Source organism: Euprymna scolopes, chromosome 3, assembly GCF_053919585.1.
Source record: "Euprymna scolopes isolate OS-2025 chromosome 3, ASM5391958v1, whole genome shotgun sequence".
In the NCBI taxonomy this organism is placed as follows: domain Eukaryota; kingdom Metazoa; phylum Mollusca; class Cephalopoda; order Sepiida; family Sepiolidae; genus Euprymna; species Euprymna scolopes.
Window position 1 is genome coordinate 149,950,072 of NC_136484.1, and position 22,463 is coordinate 149,972,534.

At 28.7% G+C, this 22,463-nt stretch overlaps 1 protein-coding gene across 5 annotated transcripts in view; it reads right to left on the bottom strand.

The window, feature by feature from the left end:
* Positions 1-2,067: 2,067 nt before the first annotated feature.
* The window catches only part of LOC145259789 (dual specificity protein phosphatase CDC14A-like), a 331,110-nt gene continuing 310,714 nt past the window's right edge, over positions 2,068-22,463 (bottom strand). For 2 of the 5 annotated variants that reach the window (XM_080117594.1, XM_080117576.1), the window contains 2 exons: positions 13,881-14,049; positions 2,190-2,515 (listed from right to left, as the gene is read on the bottom strand). In XM_080117594.1, the coding sequence (XP_079973720.1) occupies positions 2,489-2,515; positions 13,881-14,049 (196 nt within the window). In that variant the 3' untranslated portion in view covers positions 2,190-2,488. Of the gene's footprint in view, positions 2,516-10,962; positions 11,016-13,880; positions 14,050-22,463 lie in introns of all 5 variants that reach the window. The other 3 variants (XM_080117586.1, XM_080117609.1, XM_080117601.1) reach the window with 3 other exon arrangements.

The following is a 22,463-nucleotide window of genomic DNA, read 5'->3' on the forward strand; positions in this document are numbered from 1 at the left end:
CTCAATATTCAAACCTTTAAAAGCTATTTTAAAAATTTAAAAGACATTGAAATAGAGCTATGACTAAATAAAATGCCGGATCAGAGTTATATCAAACAATGATTTAATGCCAATTTTAGAGCAAAAAAATCTTATATATGTTTAAAAAATTAACAGTATATTTGAACAAAAGCTGCCATATCAACACTTAGTGTTCAGAGAAACACATAGTTTTCCTCAAAGATTTTTTTCTCAAAAACTGACATTAAATCATTGTATGATATAACTCATTATATAATATATATATATATATATATATATATATATATATATATATATATATATATATAACGGAAAAAATTAACTAAATGATGGATAAAAGTGTATGCTATTTATTGCATCATGAAATATTTAAACCAGATTCCAAAACCTCAATTTCTAAGGTTTCAATTTTTTATACTGTTCCAGAAATGTTTCCTTGTTGACATAACTGGACGGTTTACTTCTTGTGATGAGAAAAGTACAAATTTACAAAACTCAATGGATTAAGGAATACCTTCCACTGTGTTTCATGTGTTTTTTTTTAAACATTTAATGATTCAAAAAATAATGTATCTGTCATCAATTAATGTTCTTTGTTTATTAATGCTCTATCTAGAATGTTAAGCATCTCTTTAAAGATAGGATAATATTTGATAATACCTATATTTTAAAATTCTCTTTTTTTTTTTAGTGTATAAAAATTAAAAGAAAAAAAAAATCAACCTAAAAGTTTAACCCTTCATTTATCTTGCTTTGTATCAAATATTGTCTTCAACCAAAACTGCATTTGTATTGCCTAAAAAATGTAACTTCTGATCCACTATCCCCAATACTTCAAACAAACTACAACATCCTTTGGTTATTTCTAAAACTGATTTTCAAACTTTTGCTGACCCCCCCCCCCTTCTCCATAACTATCACCATAAAATAACAACAATCCAGGCAACATCACAATTGAAATCTGCTAGGATACTGGGGAGAAGTATAAAGAAGTATTAAGAAGACTTATTGTCACTTAACCCAATAATAATAAAAAAAATCACTGGAGTGAAAGTAAAAATAATGTGATGAAAAAAAATTATTTTCTAACATGATTCTTCAATACTAATAAAAATTGACATTTTTCTTCACAATAAAACTAATTTTTGTTTTTATATTTCTATGAAATAATTTTTTAAAAAATCTAAATAACTGATAATTCATGTATAAATAGGACGAAAACTAAAAATAGCAAATAACAAAAAATGCATGTAAATAATGTAATAAAATATAACAACATAGGTGTAATCACAGGATTCAAATAAAAAGGCATCGATAAATGTTTATACAATTCAATTAGAGCTGAAGCAGAAGAAAATAAACTTTAGTCAAATGATTTTTCTTGTTTTGTCATGAAAACAATTTATCAGTATTGAAAATAATGAAAATTAATCTCACTGAATTTGATATCAATAACAAAAATAAAAATAATAAAAAGAAATCCTTTTTGTATTATTTGGATTCTTTGGATTACTGTTCTCATCTTGAGTGTTATTTTCACAACGTTTTGGTTAATATAACCCTGAACTTCTTCAGGTGTATCTTGTCAAATTTATGGAAATTAAATAAAAGGTTCTGTTTGAAATTCTATGTGGATTCCGGGGTGCAACATGATATGCCAGAAGAAGGTTCCATTGATCGAAATGTAAAAATACCACTTACAGTATTCTAAAGAATCTAAATAATACAAATAATCAATCCTCATTTCCAAAAAAAAAAAAAACAAGCTTCTTCTTCTTCACAACTGATGTTTGTCACTCAAATGATGATGTTGTAAAGAGTTTTAATATTTCATTCCTCTTCATTTTTTTTTCTTTGATAATTGCTGACCATTAAAAAGGGTAAAAAAAATAACAATTTTCTATATTTGATAATATAATAAAAAAAAAGAAGCAATATGTCTACGAGAACAATCAAGCACATATAGAGACCATGATGGTATTGGTAAGTATAAAAGTACACCATCTAAAACAATTCTATATGCACTATATATATATATATATATTCTTTTTTTTGTATAAATCTAAAGCATTTCTGCAGCCTGTATATCTTTTTGAATTAAAGGCCTGCACAGTGTTTTTCTGTTGTTACAGAATTTCTGTACTAACTTTTCATCAAGTAGAAAAGGGTTTTTTTTTTTTAGATAAATATGAAGGAAGGTAGCAACCCATCAGTAAATCAATCAGATTTATCTGCACAGAGATGATGTTGTTGTTGTTGGTGATTTAGATCAAATGGTCACACCCCACCACCTCCTGAATAAAAGGCTCTTCCGAGTTGGGCACGTTCAAGAACAGCAAATAGACAGAGTCTTGCAAGGCACTCATTATTTGGACAGTTTCAGCCATCTTCATTGGAAATCCGTCAAACAGACAATCGTAATTACTTGACAGCTTGGCAATCATGTCTTGAGGAGTTGAAGAAAGATTTAACGGAAGTACGAAGATGAGGAGACCTGAAAGTAAAAGGATGAAAAATAAGATTAAATCAAATTTTAAAAGTGATCATTCATTCATTATCAACTTATTCATAAATATAAAAATCTTAGTTATCGATTTAAATTTTAAACAAACAATTAAAATCTCTTGAATCTATCTTCTATCATTACTATTTTCTTTATGTATACGGTATAAGGATTGGGTTATCATTAGAATCATCCAGGTAGTTTATGGAAAATGTTGGATTATTTCTGATCAGTAATATATCTCGACTCAGGTGTCTAAGAAAGAGAAGCTAGTGGTCAGTACACTAACCCAGAGGTAACAACAATACTCCACGCATAGACAAATGGTGACTTTTGTAGAGATATACTAAACAGCTTGGCAGGACAACACCAGTGTCACATCAACCCTAGGGTCTAGGGACAACACTACAAATGGTGTCTTAAAGACACAGTAACCAGTGCATCGTATCACTGATTAATTCCTTTTTCAGTGTAAGCAAAAATAAAATATATTTTATCTTTTGTATTATTTAGACTTATTGTTCAGACTTGGCGTTATTTGTGTTTTGAATTTCTAATGGCTATGTTCGTCAGAAAAACAAAACAAACTTTTTTCACCATTCACCAATAACATCCAGTGTGAATGCACCTGAAGACAGTCAAAGGTTACATCAGTCAAAATGTTGTGAGAAGAACAACGAAGATGAGAATAATAGTCAGAACAATCCAAATAATACAAAAAATAATTATCGATCCTAATCTCAAAAATATACAAACAAGATATTTTTTCATTTGAAACTATGATGTCATCTGCTGTTCAACTGTTGGAATCAGATAAACTTTCTATTGCAGCCTACAATTAATTTAATTATGTTGGAAAACGATTACACTCATTATGAAATCAATTTTTGGTGTGACTACTGCAATAGTCATAAACTGTCAACAAATCTCAATAACTACAATAATTATAACAAATAAATTACAATTTTACGTTTTTACTTTTTACTACAGTCACCACTTATCAAGGTCCAAAGATGACTTGAGAATAAGCATTAAATGAGTCTTAGGTCGATGGTAAGACAACACTGTCATGATTGGTAATGGTGAAATTTGGCAGAATTTGATATAAGAAAACGGCACAGCAAGAATTTGTTTACATTGGACTTGAAAACAACCATGTTATAGTTAATTAGGAACCAGGCCCACGGTATTGTACCTCACTGATGGGTGGTTCTAGGAAAGAAACTTTGCTCATGGAAGTTTTGTTTAATTTTATGGAGAGAGAAAAAGAGAAGGGGGAAATTATTTTTTTTTAAATAATAATTTAAACAAATTTTGTTGACGGATTAAAATTATGAGGAAGCCCCTGATATTTTGAAGCATAATGTATAAAAGAGCAAATAAATATTTAACTTATTTTTTCTACATACTAAATTTATTTTAACATTAAAAGAACACCCAACACATTATGCAAGCACAAAAAAGCAACAAATTCATTAAAAAAAATGCATTAAAACGAAACATGATGTAGAGACATAAAATACATACATTTTTACCAAATACAATAATACATTTCATTCATAGAATTCATAAAATAACACATTTTATTCAGTCTATTAGGATCAAGTGACTTAATTAGAAAAAAAAAGTTCATCAATTATCTAAATTTTATACAATTAATGACCTAAGTGTGAGAAATGAACCTAACCATCACATTTATTCATCTAGATTCTGAATAAATAAATTTAGGCCCATTTTTCACAAACAGTAAAGTCAAAATGTTTTATTTCAATTTAATTCATCTCTACACAACAAGCACACCATCTTTTTTATATATTGTTTATGTGTATGTGATGTCACTTGCAAGATTAACTAATTTGCATATTTGTTAAAAAAAAAAAAAAAAAGATTTTATTTATTGTTTTTTATTTTAATATAACAAATGCTTCTATCTAAGCATATTATTTTTTTTCCATGGACAGAAGTTTAGTATTTGCGTTCAACTGTTCCTTTCCTCTCTTTTACTTTAGATTGACTGACATGAGTTTTTAGGGATTATTATTTGGTGCTTTTAAGGCACTCCCTAATAAAATAATTTAACACAATTTTCCGAACAAACAACAAACCACTTCTTAAACTTAACAAGGAAAAGGTTTATTTAAAAAGGCATTAAACTCGAAGGAGGAAAAGAAGGAAGGAAGGTTCGGGACTTCACTGCTTACTAGGTAGTTACAGCCGGTGGCTGTCGTCTGATACCTAGTAGGAGCAGAGGAGCGAAAGGTCTAGTCCCTTCGAAAGCTGGTGGAGTAAGAGAGAGTTTTTTCTTCTCAGGACCGGAAGCTGTCAGGTCCTTGGGGGTTAAAAATATTCATGCGCTACTCCTGATTGTCCAGTGTATGGCCACAGCCCTCAATCAGGGAGGAATATGTGCAAGAAGAAAGAGGTCTATTTGCGTCTGCTACAAGTTCAACAAATTGCAATCTATTTCTGAGTTAAAAGCAAATCGCTCCCACACTATCACTCAAAGTTATTTGCTTTTCATTTCTTTTATTGCCGGTCATTTTTAAAAGATAAGTAAATTTGTATTGAACTTATCAAAATGACGATGTTTATCCGTCTCTATATTTGTATTTTGAATGTTGCTCTCATTCCAGAAGAATGTAATTTACAAATGAATTTTATCAAGTAGTTTATCTACTATGCAATACAATTGGGAATTACTTCGAACTTCTAGTCATGGTTGATGGGATGAGAACGTGTTTCTCCAGTGGATTAAATAAAGGGATAAAGGATTCCGTTTGAAATTGCCTGCAAATTCTAGAGACCAACAAGATATAGCTGAAGAAGGTCAGAAGGTCATCAACCGAACATTATAAAAATAACACTTAAGATGAGAATGGTAATTTGAAGAATCCAAATAATATGAATAATCAAACCTCATCTCAAAAATTCAGAAATGTGACTTTTTTAATGGTTTCATATGAGATAAATTGTTGTCGTTCATAACTGTCCACTGTAATAAATGTGTTAAACATACATTTCATCTTAACCTTTCGTTCTAAAGATGAATATGTTTAAAATATATGTTCAATGCATGAACCGTGAAATAAAGGTAAAATAAAAATATCCATACATTTTAAGTAAAATAATTTCTAGATTAATAATCAAGACACTAATTTATCCCTAATCTCAAGTTTTTAATGTAAGTAAAATTTAAAAGTTAAAAAATATGTATTATTTGGATTCATCGGACTAATGTTCTCATCTTGAGTGATTTTCACAACGTTTTTGTTGATGTAACCTCCAACGTTCTTCAGGTGTATCTTGTCAAACTCGGGAATGTTTCTGTTGAACTTGGGAATTTGGATAGAATTTCGAACTTCATGGGAGTAGCATGATCTTGTTCCGTCAGTCATGACTGGAATGAGTTTTTTTTTTTTTTTTTTTTTTTTACAAGGTGATCACCACTTATCAAGGCCCGGAAACCACTCAGGGATAAGGGTTATTGCATGTACAGTACGTTACTGTGGGGGTTTAATAAAAATGTCTACTTAAGGGGGCAGTTAATCAGGAATTTGTTTACGTTAGACTTGAAGACATCCAGGTTGTAGTCAGGTGGGAAGCAAGCAGACGGAACAGAGTTCCACAAGCGTGCAGTTCTAAGAAAGAAGCTTTGTTCATGGAATCTACGTTTTGATTTAGGCACAGATAAAGAGTGGGGAAAATTTTTGACAGTGGTTTCAGCTAGACGGGTGTTTTTCGTAAAAGATTTGGAGGGGGGACTAGAGATTGGAGCTCAGACGAGCACCTGCCATGGAAATAACGATAAAACAAAGATAGGCTCGCAACGTCTCTTCTATGGGATCGAGGTTGCAATGAAGAGAAAAGGGCATCCCCCACTAAGCCACAAAGTCTATTTTGTACTCTGTCAAGGCAGGATAGGCTGTTTTTAGCAGCTCCTGCCCAGATATGGTTCTAAGTAATTCGCAATTGTTTTTTTTCAACACTGAGGACTGAACCTTCAACCTTCAGGAGAATATCATTTTTTACTATTGATTTTTTCAAATGGAGTATTCCTGTCACATCTGGGAAGGAGCTGCTAGGAAGATCTTATCCTGCCTTGACAGAGTTCAGAATAGACTTCATAGCCTAGTGGGGGATGCCCTTTTCTCTTCCCTGCAACCTCTTTCTCATAGAAGAGGCGTTGTGAGCCTGTCTCTGTTTTATCATTATTTCCATGGCAAGTGCTCGTCTGAGCTCCAATCTATGGTCCCCCCTCACCAAACATTCATGAGAAAGACTCGTTTAGCTGAAAACACTATCAATAATTTCTCCCACTCTTTATCTGTGCCTAAACCTAAACGTAAATTCCATGAACAAAGCTTCTTTCTTAGAACTGCATACTTGTGGAACTCTCTTCCGTTTATCTGCTTTCCAGCTGACAACAACATGGTCATCTTCAAGTTCAACGTAAACAAGTTCTTGATGAGCCATTACCCTTAAGTAATCCAAACTTCTAACAATTACTATGATATTGTCCTTTTGACCACTGTACACTCTTTAACCCTTATCCTCGAGTAGCCTCTGGGCCTTGATAAGTGATGACTCCTTTGTAAAAAAAAAAAAAGTACTCTAACCACTGTGCCATGGGTCCTTGCAAGGACCTGTGGTTCCTGAGTTCAACAGAAACATTCCCGAGTTCGACAAGATACACCTGAAGAAGGTCAGAGGTTACATAGACTGAAACGTGAAAATCACACTTAAGATGAGAACAGTAGTCCGATGAATCCAAATAATACCAATAACAAATCCTCATCTCAAAAATTCAGAAACGTTTAAAAATATGGAAAACATTAAAAAAAAAACTATTGATTAATTTGAAGAAAAACTTATTCAAAAAATGATTAAAAATCTTTATCACAAAATAATTTCTTACACATTAAAATAAAATGCATGCATTCCATTAAAAATCACAAAAAAAAAAAAAAAAAAAAAAAAAAAAAATCCAAATGTTAAGATCAGAGAATTTGAAAAAAAAATATCAAGGTAAGCTATAAATGCTTGGGATTAAAAAAAAAAAGTATGCTATGAAATAATGAAGACAGGAAGACTGTGCTGCACTAATCTATCGAGATGGAAGGGAATATAAAGCTGCCTTGAAAATCAGCTTATGGGATACTAGTTTTTACTTGGGTTCAAAATACGGGCTATCTTATAAACTTTTTTTTTTGGGGGGGGGGGGTCCATCAACCTCTATGGTTAAGGTCAGTTATGTTTTTAATTGAGATTCTTTATTTTTCTTGATTCAGATCTGATATATCTTCAGCTTCTTCAGGAATTTAAAGACATTCTCTATATTAGTGTATTCAAATAGATTTTTCATATTAATGTTGAAGAAACACTTTCTGAGGTTCTTCAGTGTTTCGCCCTTCATCGGGATGTGTTTGACTGTGATTAGTGTTTGTTGTAATTCTTTGTTAAGTTTGTAAACTATTTCAAATATTTCAGTCACCAAGCGAGTTTCAGAAGTGTACAAATAGGAATGGTACTGCAGAAATGGTTTGTGTGAAAATTGCAAGTGCTATTGAGAACAAAAAAAAAACTAACAGAAAACAAACTTCTTGTTTTACAAACAAAATGCAAAAATATATAATTACAAATCAGTGTTGTGAGATTATATTAAAAATTATATTAAAAATGGTTTTCATTATTAAATGTTAGGCATCTGCCGATTTGTTTTTTGATTTTGTCTACAAGAGGAAAAGTATAATTCATACATTGGTTGAAATTAAAAAGAAAATTTTTGCAGTTTTTTTTTCTTTTAATAAAGAATGCAAGAATCATTAGACAAATTAATTTAAAATGTAAACATGAATGAAATCAAATTTTGAAATGGTGATTAGAAATATTTCTGAAAAACAAGACAACTGGTTAGTACAACTTGTTAGTAAAAGTTGATTTGATTAAAGCAGGAGAAAAATATTCTTATACAGATTTTATCATCGAAATCATTAAATTTTATTAGAAACTAAGTTTTTGTGAGAAAATATTTAGATTTTTAGAAAGATAAATGAAATTTTATTCAAAATGGTTTTACATTAAAATTGATAGATCAACTTGCAAAATGTTGAAATTTAAATTCTATAAATACTTTTGAGGTTTTTAATTCTTTAATTTATAAATAATTTGAAGAAAACCTGTCCCAAGATGGGTAAAATTAATCTTGTTTAATTAGTGTGGAATGACTCTGGATCAAGTTCAATCCAAATTTGAAATATTTGCACTATCATAAATACAGGGTGTTCAACAAGTCACTGAAGGGTTGAAAATCTTTGTCATTTTACCATTAATGATTATTTTTTCTCTACTTCATATATTTTACAGATAATATTTTGGAAATTAATTATGGATAAGTATAGCATTGAACAATGTACAAAAGTTGTGAAATTGTTTTACCCAAATCAGGGGTCAATTGTTTTGACTCAAGGAGCATTTTCATGTAAGAGATAGCCCAAGGCACAACACAATTCGAAACATTGTGCACCGATTTGAAGATCAAGGAGCTGTACTTGATCTTCCGCAAACTGGCAGACCTTGAAACGTCATCACAAATGAAAATAGGAAAAGGGTGCAAGAGAGCATGCAGTAGCATCCTGAAACAATGTTCCACACAACTTGGGATATGTCGAAGCTCACTACACAATATTCTGCACAGTTTTAAACTCTTTCCTTATAAAGTAAAGCTTGTTCAATACATGAAGCCTAAAGATTTTCAAACAAAGGTTCAATATTCAGTTCAAATGCAAGAACTTGCCCGAAATGACCCCAATTTTTTTTCCAAAAGTTGATTATATCAGATGAAGCCCATTTTCATTTGAATGGATTCATTAACAAACAAAATTGCAGATTTTGGGACCTCAAAAATCCAAGGGCAATTCACCAAAAGCAGTTGCATCCCATAAAGTGCACTGTATGGTCTGCAGTAACGGAGGAGAAGATTATTGGACCTTATTTTTTTCAATATTAAGATGAGAATGCTGTCACTGTTACTGAAGGAGATACAAGACTATGATTACAGACTTCCTGTGCCCACAAATTCAAAATAGGCCCAGATTATGGTTCCAACAAGATGAGGCAATGGCACATACGGCGAGAGACACTATGGAGCTTCTCTGGCAATGCTTGGCGACAACATTATCTCTCACTATGGCAATGTCAAATGACCACTACGTTCCCCAGACTTGACTAGCCCATACTTTTTTTTTGTGGGGATATGTTAAAGAAAGAGTCTATGTTTACAAACTCCAAACCCTGTAAGAATTGAAGGAAAATATCAGGAACGAAATAAGGGAGTTAAATCGCAATCCAGAAATTCTGCAATCTGTCATGAAGAATATTTTGGAAAGAGCACAAATATGCAAAGCTGAAAATGGGCAACATTTAAGGCACGTTTTATTTTCATAAATAAAAATTGTTTGAATTTTGCAGTTTTTGGGTTTTTGGGTTTTTTTTTTAAATTTCCCAATGTCTTAGTCAGATTGTGTTGAAATTACAGAAAGAGATTATCAAAAATAAAGAATCTGTTTAAGTTCAAAATCCTTCAGTGACTTTTTGCACACCCTGTATTATGCCACTAAAACTATTCAAAATACTCCAAATAAAATGAAATTTGGGAAATATTTATTAATTGATGTCTAATACCTTCACATTTCACAAAAGTTGAAGGTATCTGAATTTTCATCAAAGGGCTTTCCACTCACTTTTCTCCCTTTTTCATAAAACTAAAACTAAATGCAGCCTATATTACCCCCTCTTATGCATAACAGTTGTGTTAAAAAACATTCATCATGATCAGTTAATTAGTTTATGAGTGAGTTCTGTAGATAATAAAACATAAATCTAAACCTTATATAAAGATAAGCTAAAAGCCAAAAAAGTGCATGCTGTTTTTTTATGTTTTTTTTTTTAATCAAAGTATTTCTAATAGAACATTTGTAAACATTAAATTAATTTTTATTAATGTATCAAAATGATCGATATTGCTCATTCCACCCATGACAGGAAAAAAAGAAATGGGTTCATACCTTTTATTAAGGCATATGTGTAATTTGAGTAAAGTGTTATTTTACAATAAATCATTTTAAAAAATGTTGAAAAAAACTTTCTAAAATCAAGACATCTAGTGAGAAAAATCATTTGCAATTGAGGAAGTGATAAAATATTGCGTTAGGCTTAATAAGAAATATTAAGTTATCGTTAGTAAAATTATTAGGTTATTGTTAGTAAAATTATTAGGTTATTGTTAGTAAAAGTATAAGGCTATCATTAGTAAGGAAGCCAAAAGAAATAGAGAAAGAAACATAGCACCGATTTAGTTAGAAAAAAGAAAACATGTCTAAAAATCTATATTAAATTTGAAAAGCAGTCACTTCCTCCACCTAAAACATTAGGTCACCTACCTTGCGTTAAATTCCATAGTTTAATTTTATACCTGAATTTCAAACTCTAATCGCTGAAAATCAAAGTTTACTGCTTTGAGAATATATTTCAAATTACAATTTAAAAAAAAAATGGTTTATTTTAGTTTTAGAATATTACTGATTCAGTTGCTCAACAAGAAAAAAAAAGTAATAATTCATTTATTTTAAGACACATTAAACAATTTGCATATCCTTTTTTTATTGTTGATAAAAAAATATATAACAAAAAAGGCTTGTAAGACTTCCAATTTAGGATTAAATTATAAGACTCAATCATTTCATTTCATATTAAGTTAAAATTAAACAGCGATTGAGACATGGTTGTCATATAAAAATTTATTTTATATTATTTTTATAAGATTTAGTTTTTGCACTTCTATTATTAACATTTGAGACATGGTATTCAGACAATTAAATACATTAAAAATTAAATAAAATGTACATATTATTCATGAGGAAGAAATGTTTGATATTCATGGTAATTCATGATATTTGGATTCTAAAAGTTCAGTTAAATAATTATTATTTAATATTTGTTTTTATCATTTATGAACTTGTAAAATTTTATTAGAGAAACTGACTTCAAAAGATTTTACTATATTGTTCAAAATCAAATTTTTAAATTTCAAGTTGTTATCTCTCAAATATAAAAAAGGGGAGATAATTATCCATGTTGATCAAAGGGACATAATCTCGCATATTTCCATTGGCAACAAATTTCAAATATATTAGATAGTAACACAAATTGACTCATGAAAAAAAAAAAAAAAAAAAAAGAATTATCATCGATCTTAATTAAATTGTGTCAGCACTTCTCGTGTGTGTGTGTTTATCGTCTCTATGTGATTTAAAATTTTCTTTAAAATTTACTATTCAATTATTTATTGAAATAAAAAATGCACTAGCTTTATATATATATATATATATATATAAAGCAAACGACACCTGACCTTATGTCTAACCTAGAGAGGTAAATAAAATTAGTATTCTTACATTCATTAGATACTGTAGCATATACATGTACCAGAGGGCACTTTAATGATTTCCATTTTCGCAGTTTGGTGGTGCTAAATTGAGAACTATAAAAACTGAAGCACAAAAAATATTCACTTTTTCTTTTGCCTCGCCTGATGGACCATTAATAATCACTTGCATCTCCGACAACACAGACACTTAACATACACAAAAAATCTTAGGTATGTGAGACACATTCCTTCAACTTTTTCACATATATGCACACTCTTATTTTTTCAGACTTTCTTGAACTTATGAATGTGTTTTTTGCACACAATTCAATCAGGTGTAAACATATCTGAGCTCACATTAAATAAATGTGGTATCATCTTCATCTCATTTCTTGTTTTATGTATTGCTTGTATGATAAAAACATATATATAGGGTGGATGTTGTCTCAGTGGTAATAAAACCTAAACAAACTAATATTTGACTGGTTAAGCAGCTTTCAGAAAATTTGATATGTCTTGTGAAAGGGACACATTTGTAGTTGAATGTTCTTGGCTACAGTATTCAAATAATAATCTAGTAAATTGTCTTACTGCACAGGTGTTCGTGGTCAGAGCTGATATATCCTTAAGTGTAGGGCTTTCAGCATATTTTTCGATGTCTTTCCGAAGCTGGTCTACCAGTCGGTATTTATGGCTTAACTAGACAATCATATTCTTGTGAGGAAGAACCCAAACATACTTATATTCATTACATCAGAATTTTTATGCTTTTAATTAAAATTTTCTTTTTAGGGTTTATTTATAATGAACCAACTTTGCTAGAAAAAAATATTGCTAGAAAATCAACTTTGTAAAAAATATTTTTTTTTTTTAGGATTTCTTTATAATGAAATCAACTTTGCTAGAATAAAAATTGCTATAAAAAGATTGCTGAAAAAAAAATTGCTAGAAAACAAAACAATTGCTCCTCTTAGTTTTATAAGCTGGGAGTAAAAATCCAAAGAAAATTCTAGGATAAAAATTTTGGAATTCCAATTCATGGCTAAACTTTAAATTTTGCTTTGATCAAGTCTTTGAAAAAAGCAAGAAAAAAATTTCATTTTCATTCAATGATGAGCAGAGAGGAAGAGGGCGATCAGACATCCAAATGGAGAGAGGGGGCATCCAATTATATTCAAACTAACTCCCTTTATTACAATATTTCTCAGTATTAAGATTTATATTTGAATTTTTTTGAGAGCATACAGTCAAGCAGTTGGCTTCAGGCATCACAACAGTTCTGTACAATATTGTTCTCATGGATTTTATATTTGAACACTGACAGTGAAAAGATATAACAAGCGATTTTTATCACAGGTACATAAAAAAATAAACAACTACTATTTCAAATTATTGCATAAAAACCTGAAAACAATAAATGCAATTAATCAAATAAAAATAAAGTTTATAGACACAAGTAAATAAAAATTATATCCTTTCCTCTTGAAGCAATCAAAACTGTCCAAAAATTAAAACAATTTATTTCATTTTTATTATATACGTTTTTTTTTTTTTTTTTTTTTTTTTTTTTTAAATTTCTATGGTATGACTATTCAATATTTATTTTGTAAACTAGGGATTAAAAAAACAAATTTCAAAATGAATTTTTCACACAAAAAAAATGTTGCGCATATCTAATACAAAGATGTTAAATTGCAGCAAGGTTAATAATGCATGTTAATTTTTTTGTTTTAATAAATTAAAAAATAATGAATCCAATCAGATATAAGATTAGCAAAACGTCAAATAAAAGTAAAAGATGGACACACATGATAAAACGCAGACACAAAAAGTGACACGGACAAAAAGGCAAACTGATAATACGATGGCAGCAGCACTAGTAAAAAAGGACAGCAGGCTTGAATCAGTAAAGATGTCAACTTGCTAACTTACTGGCTCCATATCCGAACGCCTTCTGTAAGTATATTTGCATGGCCAGTTAAGGCCACCTAATTCCTCAGTCGTCTTATAGATGTCTCTGGCAGCACTGCGAGTCAGCATTCCCACTTTGTTGCGCCGCCTACTATCGAAGAGCTCAATATCAACTCCTAGTTTGCCAGAGCTACAGAGGAACAGAGAATGGACATGCAAATGAAAAACAATGGCAACTCTTTTGTTTTTTATTGTTTATTATTTTCATTTCACCATCATTAAATCATCCAAATTCTTTCTTAAAAAAAAATCACACCTCAGTTTTAACATTCCATATCAGAAATTGATATTAGAATATTATGAATAAAAAGGTTATTTTATGCATTTATTAAAACAATGAGTTTTTTTAATTGAATTAGATCAGGTGTGTAAGTAGTTAATGGCAACAAAAGCTGAAGGATGGAGGGGGGGCAGGTTGAAAAATCCAGATGAATTTCCCAACCTGTGCCCCCCAACTTGTGTGTTGAGAGAAGCACCCACCCCCCAAATAACAATCAGTTTTAATTAAAAAATTAATTTTTTTAATGGAAATCGCTCCAGACAAGATACAAAGCCACCTGATGTGTCAAAAACTAGCCAATGATAAGTATTAGATGGGCAGACTCTAGCCCAGAAAACAGCAATTCTTCCCACTTTGTCAGAAACATTGTTCTTTTTTCTGCAACAGTTCTTCTCTTTCTGCCATATGCACAATTTATGTTTCTTTTTGCCATTGTTTGCATTAATTTCTTCTACTAAAACAACAAATAGAAAAATATAAAGTTTATTTAAAACTAAGTATAAATTTGAAATCTCCTCTTTGACCACATTGTGCACTAACATGAACATTCTCATGACAGTTTTCTGAGTCTTATTACTTCCATACTGGCTCATGATAAATTGGAAGTGTGTTTTTGTGACAGCATCACTAGAAGATTCTCTACAGGATCAATGGACTCCCTTTACATACATCATAAAGATTTTTCCGTATTTTTGTTTTTCTAATTAAGTTGCATTATATATATATATATATATATATATATATATATATATATATATATAAATAATGCAACTTAATTGCCATATATATTTTATAACTTACTATATAAGTTATAAAATATATATGCCGATTAAGCTACACTGAATATTCCGCGTTTCATCCACTCTAGGATTCTTCCGGCATAAGCCTGAAGAATCCTAGAGTGGATGAAACGTGAAATATTCAGTGTAGCTTAATCGCCATATATATTTTATAACTTACTAACTAGCTCTACCTATGTATTGAGCACTGTTGAAGTAAATACTTAAAGTTTACGCATAAATTTATACTTTCGTATATTAATTTATGTGAGTAAATGAAGTATATATATATATGTTATATATATAATCCCAACAAAAATAAGGAATGCTGTAATGATACAACATTGACTGATCGCCATTGTTGAACAATTTAAAAAAAAGTTATTTCACCAAAAAGTAAAAGTTAAAAAAAAAAATCAAAGCTAATTTCTGTAAATGTAAGTTAGAATCTTTAAATATTCTGATCAGCAGATCTGACTTTAAATGTGAATAGAATGCATACCAAGGCCAGTCACCTTTACCACCAAATTGAAATGCTACAATTAAACACACATACCAATTTTGTAGAGTAAATTTAATGGGTAACTTAATGAATTAATGAATGAAGACTACATTTATCGATAAATTTGCAATAAATAAGTGATTAATGGATTATATTTTTTTATTTTGTGTTGAGGATTTAAAAAATACTTATTTTAATTATTTCTTAAGTAAAATAATAAAAAGTTATACAAATTTATAAACAGATCAAAATTGTTATTGATATTATCAAACCTAATAAGAACGCATCTATTAATATGTTTTTTTTTTTTACATTATTAGAAAAATAGTTTCACAAATATTTCAAAACAACCACTTTAAAAAAATGAGTAATTTCATTTTGCTTCATAAAAATCTAATATTAAAACATTTTAAGTAAAAACATTACTTTAGTAATTATCAAAGCATTTTCAACTAATTATAAACATTAACATTAATGTTTTTATAAGAATGTTGAACTATTATAAACATTAATTTTAATTTTTATATGATTTTTCAACCATTACAAGCATTAATATTAATTTTTATATGAATTTTCAACCATCATAAATATTAATTTTTGTATGATTTTTCAAACCATTATAAGCATTAATATTAATTTTTGTATGATTTTCAACCATTATAAATACTAATATTAATTTTTATATGAATTTTCAACCATTATAAATATTAATTTTTGTATGATTTTTTCAACCATTATAATCATTAATATTTATTTTGTATATGTGTTTTTAACCGTTATAAACCATTATAAATATTAATATTAATTTTTATATGAATTTTCAACCATTATAAATATTAATTTTTGTATGATTTTTTCAACCATTATAAGCATTAATATTTATTTTTATGATTTTTCAACCGTTATAATCCATTATAAATATTAATATTAATTTTTATATGATTTTTCAACCATTATAATCCATTATAAATATTAATATTAATTTTTATATGATTTTTCAACCATTATAAATATTAATATTTATAAGATTTTTCAATCATTATAAATATTAATATTAATTTTTGTATAATTTTTCAACCATTATAAACATTAATATTAATTTTTATATGAATTTTCAACCATTATAAACATTAATATTAATTTTTATATGAATTTTCAACCATTATAAACATTAATATTAATTTTTATATGAATTTTCAACCATTATAAACATTAATATTAATTTTTATATGAATTTTCAACCATTATAAACATTAATATTAATTTTTATATGAATTTTCAACTATTATAAACATTAATATTAATTTTTATATGAATTTTCAACCATTATAAATATTAATTTTTATGATTTTTCAACTATTATAAATATTAATTTGTATATGATTTTTCAACCATTATAAGCATTAATATTCAATTTTATGATTTTTTCAAGCATTATAAACATTAATATTAATTTTCATATGCTTCTTCAACCATTATAAACATTAATATTTATTTTTATATGATTTTTCAACCATTATAAACCATTATAAATATTAATACTAATTTTTATTTGAATTTTCAACCATTATAAACATTAATATTAATTTTTATATGAATTTCTAACCATTATAAATCATTATAAATATTAATACTAATTTTCATATGAATTTTCAACCATTATAAATATTAATTTTTATATGAATTTTCAAGCATTATAACCCATTATAAATATTAATATCAATTTTTATGATTTTTCAACCATTATAAACATTAATATTAATCTTTATATGTATTTCAATCATTGAAAAAAAAAAAAAAGAAATTTCAGCAAACCAGAAGAGTAAGTGACTCAAAGGCAGCAGCAAACAGTGTTTTATCAGATTCAGTTCCTATTATTAAGCTTATTCTATAATATAATTTACGGTGAAAGTTTTAGTTTTCCAAATTTATTAATTTATTTATTAAATTGTTAGGTGAAAGTATAAAATAGTTAACAAAGCAACCTCTCTTGACACGTCAAAAATTACTTTCTAATTATTTTGTAAAAGAAATTATTAAAAATAAAAAACAAAAACATTTTTTTATATATTCCTTTATTATTTAGAAAGCCATTCTTAATATGGGAAGGGGGATACTTTGTTATTCTGTAGTTTCAAACAATTTAAAAAATAAATTAATAAATAAAAATTAGTCCAAAACTTGTCAATCAAGAAGAGTGAAAACAGGAAGTCTTTAATATCAGGAACTAAATCTGACATAACACCGTCTGATGCTGACTGGGTCGCTTATTTTTCTGGTTTACTGAAATTTCAACTGTTATAAAAGTTTATATTAATTTTTATAAGAAACTTTAAATTAAAATATTATTTAATAAATTTTAAAACTAAATGTAAACGTACAAAATCAGTTTAATAAATATTTTGTCTTTCTAAATGAAATAAAGAAAATCACTTTCTTGGCAGAAAATATTTTGAGAGAAAAAGTAATGAATATTTAAATATAAAAAATTGTTTTGGGATTGTCTCCAAAAAGTCCAATACTTAAATAAATAGGTAAATTTAAATCAGTCAAAATATTTCATAATGAACATGAACTTCAGACAAAAAAAATCCACTCACTATTATTTAAAAAATCTTAAACTATTAAAATCATTAGGTTTAATTTTTTTTTTTTACAAAAAAATATGAAAAATTATTTAATAAAACAAAATTACTATCAGTGTCTTTCAGGCTATGGAAGCCATTTTCAACATGGACCAGTGACATACTGGATAAAGTATTTGGTAAAATTTAGTTGTAAGTTACACTCTTCTAGATAGGGCAGATTCAATCCCCAGTGTGGGCAACACTCAAAATACAACAGCAAATTACTTAGGACTTCTACACAGTTATAGCTAATGGAATGAGAAAATACTACTACTGTGGTTCAAAATTCTTCTTTTTTTTTTTTTTACAAGGAAGTCACTACTTATCAAGGCCCAGAAGCCACCCAGGGATAAGGGTTATTGCATGTACAGTAATTAATGGGATAATATCGTAGTAATTGTTAGTATTGGAGATTTGATAACGTGTCTTACTTAAGGGTTCATCAGGAATGTGTTTATGTTAGACTTGAAGACAGCCAGGTTGTAGTCAGGTGGGAAACAGGCAAACGGAAGAGAGTTCCACAGGTGTGCACTTCTAAGAAAGAAGCTTTGTTCATGGAATCAACGTTTTGGTTTTGGCACAGCTAAAGAGTGGGGAAAATTTTTGACAGTTGTTTCAGCTTCTGTACAGATTCCCGACTTTGACAGAAAGATTTCCAAGTTCGGCAAGATACACCTTAAGAAGGTCTGAGGCTATATCGATCGAAATGTTGTAAAAATAACACTTAAGATGAGAATAGTAGTCCAAAGAATTCAAATAATGTGAACAATCTTCATCTCAAAAATTTAGAAACATGGATGCATCTTGCAGCAGACTGATATTGATGGATTTTTTTTCTGCCTAAACAGTCATTAATAATGTTTGTTTGGTTTTTTATTTTAATGTTTAACATACTTCAAACTGGTATAAATTAATGCACAATAAAAATAATTAAGTTAAAACAAAAATAATTTTCCTAATTTCGAATTATTTAATCAAGTAAAAATTCCATTTTTTACTTGATTACTAAATTTAAAAAGTTAAATACCTAAAGTTATGGTACCTAACAATTTAATAAACAAAAATATTGTAAAAACTGAATTTAACTTGAAAATACTGTGCAATAATTAATATCAGTTTGAAGTATGTTAAGCATTAAAAGAAAAAAAAAAAAAAAAAAAAAAAAAAGAAAAAAAAATTTATTAAAAAGTCCACTGATATCTGCCTGCTGATACAAATTTGAAATAGGGATATGTGAGAGAGAAAAAGCGAAAGTAGTTCAGGAAGACATCTCCTACAGGAGAAACGTATTCTTTTTTTCTCTTTCTATAAAGTTATGCATTACAGAAATCGATATATTAACTATTAGAACATTTAAAAGATTCAATAAGGATTAAATTTTTTATAGAATCCAAATACACCATTGAAATTTTCCTTAGAGTCAATCTAAAAGCAATTAAAAGTTAGTTTCATTAAAGAACTGAAATTTATTAGAATGTAAAGAAACGAAATTCATTTTTTTAAAAGAGATTTTCTTTGTTTCATAAAAAATCTAATTAAACAAAGAATATCCAAATTAAGAATGTATTTAAAAAGTTAAGAAAGTATTTAAAAATGATTTGTAAATTTGAAAAATTATATTTATTTGTATTTTTAAGATTCAAAGTAATTAAATAAAAACAAAACATTCCAATATTCGTTCAATTCATTTGACGTTTTACAGCCGCAGGATGTTTTTTTGCTTTCAGACAATACTGAAGTAGTTCTTGATGAGCCGTTCCATATAAGTTATTAAATTTACCAAATTTTCATTACTAATGATTACTATATTGACCAACTTCTACTGTACACTCTTTAACCCTTATCCTTGAGTGGCCTCTGGGCCTTGATAATGTGGTGATGCCTTTGTAAAAAAAAAAAAAAAAAAAAAAAAACTTTGAAAACGTTTGTTTCTTATGTTATTTATCATGCAGAAATTTCTTTTTTCAAAATTAAATTTTGAACACAATCATTTGTGTTTTATGTTTTTACTTGCATTGATTATAATAAATATAAATCAACTTTTGGATTCAATATTGCCAGTAAGAAACTGATGAAAATTCAGGTGTACCTCAGGGGTTGATCCTTAGACCTTTATTATTCCTGATATTCATAAATGACCTCCCTGATAAAATTGTCTCTGAGATGGCTATATTTGCTGATGACATCATTCATGCTCTATAACAGACATGAGGGGAAAACAAATGAACAAATATCTAAGGAAATAGCAGCAACACTAAAGGAAGACCTCCAATCTGTAGTGAAATGGGGACAAAAATGGATGGTCACATTCAATGCTGCCAAGACTAAGCTTGTTTCCTTCAATAATTACAAGAAACCTTCTCTACCACCAATAGAAATGGCCAAAAACACATTACCTGAAAGTACTTCTTTTAAACTCCTCAGCCTAACGTTCACAGGGAACATGAGTTGGAACAGATACCTTGAGAGTATTGCTAAGACTGCTGCAAAGAGGGTGGGCTCTCTTTACCATGCTAGAAAGTTAATTATGCCTAAGAGTATCCTGTACCTTTACAAGGCCACCGTTCACCCATGTATGGAGTATTGTTGTCACATTTGGGTCGGTGCATCTGCTATTAGTCTCTCCCTCTTAGACAGGGTTCAAAATAATAAGTCCTACACTATCAGCAGGGCTTCAACCGCTGTCCCATCGATGAAATGTTGCATCCCTCTCCCTATTTTACAAGTATTTTAATAGTGGATGTTCTGACAAACTACAAGCCTTGTGCTCCCTCAACGGAAATACACTTGACAAACTTGAGAAGCAGAATAAATCCCACCACTACACAGTAGAAATCCCTAGATGTAAGAAATTAAGTTTCTTCCCTAGAACTGCTAGACTTTGGAATTCCCTTTCAAGTTCCTGCTTCCCTGACTGTACTGACATGCAGACGTTCAAGTGTAATGTAAACAGACATCTTGCTGCTCAACTCCCTACATAGTACCCTTGCAAATTATGTCCCAGATAGTAGCCTTCTACATCAAAGTGGCACTGTGCCTTGTTTGAGGTGAAAATGCAATAAAAAATATTTTTTTAATATAATGTCATAATATTTTTATTGTTTTTTTAGCAATAAATTCATTGATATATGGAGCTTTTTTAAAGGTTTTATTGTTAAAAATAAAAATAACACCAAAAATATCATGACATAACCTGATATGCAATAAAGTAACAAATAATTTCAATCAAGCATCTGTGGCACTTGATTACCGGTCCTGTAGTCATGGGTTCTAATCTTGGCATAGTCGGCTATGCTGAAGAGCCAATGCACAGCAAAGCATGTGTCTGTGAGTAGTTATTTTATCTATAAATATATTTAATCGATTTATCTGTTTCTCATATATATATATATATATATATATATATAAAACAAATGACAAAAGTCTATATTCCAAATTTCATGATATTGCCCATCTTACAATTTATTCCTTTAATTACGTTTAAAATTTACAATTCTTGACAGCAACTGTTTTTTAATGCAAAATCATTCATTTAATTATAATATCAATCAATGCATATAATTTTCCCTTAACTCATCAGAAGAAATAGCAACTATCAACTATTAAAAGAAAATGAAATGCATTTAGTCACGATTACAAAATCTGAAAATTGGAAGACAAGTTGCAATTACCTTTTAATGGCGTCATAAAAGATAAAATAAAAGGGAATTGTAACTTCTCTTCCAATTTTCGGCTTTGTGTAATCATTTCTAAATGTATTTTATTTTCTTTTGACAGTTGATAGTCGCTATTTCTTCTGATGAGTTAAGAGAAAAATAGATTCATTGATTGCTAATAATTAAATGAATGATTTTGCACTACAAAACAGTTACTGTCAAGAATTGTAAATGTCAACATAATTAAAGGAATAAATTGTAAGATGGTCAACATCATGAAATTTGGAATATAGACTTTTGTCATGTGTTTGCTGTATGCTCTGTAATTATATTGAGCTTCATAAATTAAGGATTAGTATATAAAAAAAAGTTGAAATACAATTGATCATATATTTCCACAGAAATTTATATATATATATATATATATATATATATATATATAAAAACTTTGTTTTAAAATGGACCTATTTTATACAAATTTTGTATAAAATTGATTGTTGATCTTAAATTGTATTTTTAGTCCAGAAATAAAATTGTGTATTTTATTTAACTTGCACCCCACCCCACCCAAGTGCCAATATTCAAACAAAATATGTAAGTAGGTATGTAAAAAATATTCAGCCATTTTGAAAAAAATGGTTTCTACAACAACGCAGCCACCAGAAATCAAGGCAGCCATAGACTGGAAACTCTGGATTCG